This window comes from Etheostoma spectabile, unplaced genomic scaffold, assembly GCF_008692095.1.
Source record: "Etheostoma spectabile isolate EspeVRDwgs_2016 unplaced genomic scaffold, UIUC_Espe_1.0 scaffold00016399, whole genome shotgun sequence".
Classification (NCBI taxonomy): Eukaryota; Metazoa; Chordata; class Actinopteri; order Perciformes; family Percidae; genus Etheostoma; species Etheostoma spectabile.
The window spans coordinates 1-4,283 of record NW_022604095.1 but is presented as its reverse complement, the minus strand read 5'-3'; the positions used below and the strand labels follow the sequence as shown (position 1 = coordinate 4,283).

General features: G+C 54.8%; 1 protein-coding gene across 1 annotated transcript; it reads right to left on the bottom strand.

Moving 5' to 3' along the window:
• Positions 1-562: 562 nt before the first annotated feature.
• On the bottom strand, positions 563-2,415 carry LOC116679509 (shaker-related potassium channel tsha2-like). Its single transcript, XM_032509171.1, has one exon. It carries the CDS (start codon positions 2,072-2,074, stop codon positions 596-598), a length of 1,479 nt encoding a protein of 492 aa, XP_032365062.1. The 5' UTR covers positions 2,075-2,415; the 3' UTR covers positions 563-595.
• Between the last annotated feature and the right edge of the window lie 1,868 nt (positions 2,416-4,283).

Here is a 4,283-nt window from a genome sequence, read left to right as displayed (position 1 = left end):
CATCCGGTGAAACCTCTCGATGGCACAAAAACAGAAGTTCTCCGTTCAGTTCAAAGTCAAAGCAGAACGCAGGATGAACCATGGCTATTCAAAGCCCCCCCCCTCACCCCCCAACCCCAAACACCCCCCCACCCCACCACCAAACCCCCCCCTTCTTCTCCGCGTGAAAACTGATGCGTAATGATCCAAACCACCGGCGTAGATTCCTCTCTCTCTCCGGGGAATGACGCTCTGACGGTGAACGGAATCTCCATCAAGGGTGTAGGTTTTCAACATGGGGGGGGGGGTTCATAACAGTTGGACCCGGGGTGGGGGGGGGGTCTTCCCCTCTTCCCCCAGACAAAATATTGAGCGTCAAACACTTCATTCCCTCCACCCTGCATGTTTTTATGCATCACTTGGAGACACAATTATTGTTTTCCGTCAGATGTTTTATAGATCTCGACGTCTCCTATTTACTTTTTTTGATGGGGGGAGGGGGGGGGGGACAAATCTACCTTTTCTATATTGAGACACACATCACCTGCAAATGAAAGTGTTTGATGCTCAAATGTAATCACCCTCCCCCCCCCCCCCCCCCCCCCTACTGCCACACTCACACGTCGGTGAGCTTCCCGGTGTAGGTTTTGCGCGGGCTGCAGTTGGTGTATTTGATGGAGTCCGCGTCCAGGTCCGGGTCCGGGTCGCTGTCCTGGAAGTCCGACTTGCACAGAGACGGCTTGCTGTCGCTCCTGTCAAACTCCCTGAAGTGCACCTGCTGCTGCTGCTGTCCGCAGGTCACGTGCGTGTACTGGAACTGCTCCTCGTGCTCCGTCTCCCGGTGGTAGAAGTAGTTGAAGTTGGACACGATGACGGGCACCGGCAGCGCGATGGTGAGCACGCCGGCGATGGCGCACAGCGAGCCCACGATCTTCCCCCCGATGGTCACGGGACACATGTCCCCGTAGCCCACGGTCGTCATGGACACCACGGCCCACCAGAAGGCGTCCGGGATGCTGCTGAAGCCCGAGTCCGGGTCGTCCGTCTCCGCGAAGTACACCGCGCTGGAGAACAGGATGACGCCGATGAAGAGGAAGAAGATGAGCAGGCCGAGTTCGCGCATGCTCGCCTGCAGCGTCTTCCCCAGGATCTGCAGCCCCTTGGAGTGGCGGGACAGCTTGAAGATGCGGAAGACGCGCACGAGGCGGATGACGCGCAGGATGGCGAGCGACATGGCCTGCTGCCCGTTGCCCTGGTGCTCCGCGAGCTCCAGCCCGAGCGTGATGAAGTACGGCATGATGGCCACGATGTCGATGGTGTTCATGATGTTCTTGAAGAACGCCGCTTTGCTCGGGCACGCGAGGAAGCGCACCAGCAGCTCGAAGGAGAACCAGATGATGCACAGGGTCTCCACGATGAAGAACGGGTCCGTGAAGGGGTTCGCTTTCGTCTTTGCGCGCACGGTTCCGTTCCCGACGAGCGGCTCGTCCAACGTCCGGGCGTCCTCGCGGAACTCGGGCAAGGTCTCCAGGCAGAAAATCACAATGGAGATGAGGATGACGAGCACGGAGACGATGGCGATGCCCCGCGCGGGCCCCGAGCTCTCCGGGTACTCGAACAGGAGCCAGACCTGCCGCTGGAACTCGCTCTCCGGCAGCGCGCGCTCCTCCTCCTTAATGAACCCCTCGTCCTCTTTGAAGTTCTCGATCACAGCCTCACCCAGCTCGTAGAATTTGATCTCCTCCATGAAGATGTCCACGGGCACGTTGACGGGTCTCCGCAGCCGGCCCCCGGACTGGTAGTAGTAGAGGATGGCGTCGAAGCTCGGCCGGTTCCGGTCGAAGAAGTACTCGTTGCGCAGCGGGTCAAAGAAGCGCATCCGCTTGTGCGGGTTCCCCAGCAGCGTGGCGGGGAACTGCGCGAGCGTCTTGAGCTGCGTCTCGAAGCGCAGCCCGGAGATGTTGATGACCACGCGCTCGCAGCACTCCTGCTGGTCCTGGGTCTCCGACGCTCTCTCCGGCGCGTACGCATCCTGCGCGGACAGCCCGGCCAGAGCCACAGTCTCATCCAGGTTCTCCCCGGGCACCACCGTCATCTTTCTCCCCCCCCCCCCCCCCCGCCCCGGAACAGGGGCGACCCTTCCCCGCAGCCTCAGCCCTCTATGGTCCCGCTCCTGGCTCCGACACCTCCGCGCGTATTTTGGAGCGCTTTTCTCTCTCTTTCTCTTTCTTTTCCTCCGTCACGTCTGCGGCTGAGCTGCTTCCACTGGCATTGTTTTGGAGCCACTAACCCCCCCCCCAGGTCCCGCCACCTCCTCGCTCACCTTTTTTCCCTGTCCACGCGCTGGCTGCTGTAGTCTGGACTCCCCGCTGAGCTGTACTGTCACATTCGCTGCATCCTAAGCAGGCTTTGCCCTCCCCGAACTGACGTGTGGCGCGTGTCAGTGGATGTGTGGTCCTCTCTTTCTCTCTCTCTCTCTCTCTCTCTCTCTCTCTCTCTCTCTCTCTCCTCTCTCTCTCTCTCTCTCTCTCTGGTGGTGTTAAAAAAACAATCATTAGTTGTTTGAAAATGTCTTTTCAAATGGAAAAGCACATCTCTCTGTCTCTGTCTCTCTGTCTCTGTGTGTGTGTGTGTGTGTGTGTGTGTGTGTGTGTGTGTGTGTGTGTGTGTGTGTGTGTGTGTGTGTGTGTGTGTGTGTGTGTGTGTGTGTGTGGAGGGGGGGGGGCACACATGCACACACATATGCTCATTGTGAATCTGTTCCAGATATTGATGAACAGACACGCGCAACGTGATGTCGATGTGAAAGGGAGAACGTGTCAGGAATGTGCAGCCTCCGCACACACAGAGTTGTGCGTAATGAACCTGTTGTCTCCAGCGTGGCACGGCACGGCACGGGCTCAAGGTTATCCCTTGGCATGGTGATTGTGGTGGAAGGGGATGAGAAACTGTCAAATCCCAAGATTGCAGACAGTTTAATGGCGTAAACAAAGACGTGGAAAGAGACATTTCGTGCAAAAGAATGCGCTTTCCATGCAAGAAATGCTCGTCTCCATCCACACACACACACAAGTGGGGAGGGGGGGGGGGTTCTGCAATGTCACGCCGCAGCCGTTTAAACCTTGCTGACGTTTCCACAGCTGCCCTGAACGCGCCTCAGCTGCTCCACAAGTCATGCCTGCAGCATGGTGCCGCGTGCACGAACAGGAAAAGAAGAAGAAATGTAACAGTCGTTCTTGTAACAACGCTACGTTACTGCACGTTGGACCCACGTGGTCCGGGTAGGTTTGATGGGACTGGGTTGGCACGAGCAGCAGAGCGCGCGACCAGTCTGCTGCCCTGTCAGAGCTCAGGTGTTCCTGTTGCTTCTTTCCATTTTGTGTTTGTTTTTTTAAATTCTCCTTTTTCGGCTTTTTTAGTTTTAGACTTGTTCGTCGTTGCGTTTTTTGAAGTTTCTTTCGACTTTCTTGTGTTTTTTTTCAAAGTTTTAGAGGTTTTCTTTCTGGACGTTCTTGTCATTTATTTTTGTCTCTTTTCTGATTGTTTTGTCACTTTTTCCCACTTCTCTGAAGCCTTTTTCATTGTTTTTTTGTCCCTTTTTGATGCCTTAAGCACTTTTTAAAACTAAAAGCATAACGAGAGACTTCTGTAACGTCAACACAGTAAAAATGGACCTACTTAACCAAGTTGGTTCACTGCTAGCTTAGCTACAAGTTAGCATCAAACACAGCAAAGGCTGTCTGTTGAATGGTGTTTTGAGCTAACGTTAGCATAGCTAGCTACAACGTTTTTGAAATGATTTCCATCTTCTGTTGTTTGCAATGACAAAACTTTTATTATTTCATGGATTAAACTAATTTCAGTATGACACGTTATGTTTAAATCTGAGCATGCACGACTTAAATCTGCACTCGACTCACATCGGGGAGGGACACCCCCGCGTGTCACGGAAGCGTAAGCCCCCCCCCGATCTTTCCCTTTACCTAACAGCGTCAAAATGGAGGCCAACAGTCCCGGGACCTGTAGCGTGAACAAGAACCAGAGGCTGGCTGATGGAAACGGAAGCTGCAGAGTTTTTATTCTGTGTGAAACTTTAAAACCCGCTGAGCTTTCGCAGCAACATGTCCCTGGGGGGGGGGGGGGGTACTCTGCTGCTGAAAGTCAAGAGGGAAGGGATGGAGGGGGGGAGGGGGGGAAATGGAAAGAAGCCGATTTTCTGGGCTGCAGCTCAAAGCGGTGACGTGTTGCCCTGAAATAGCTGCGTTCCTCTCAGGGCTGCAGGAGAAGTTTGAGTTCCCATGGAA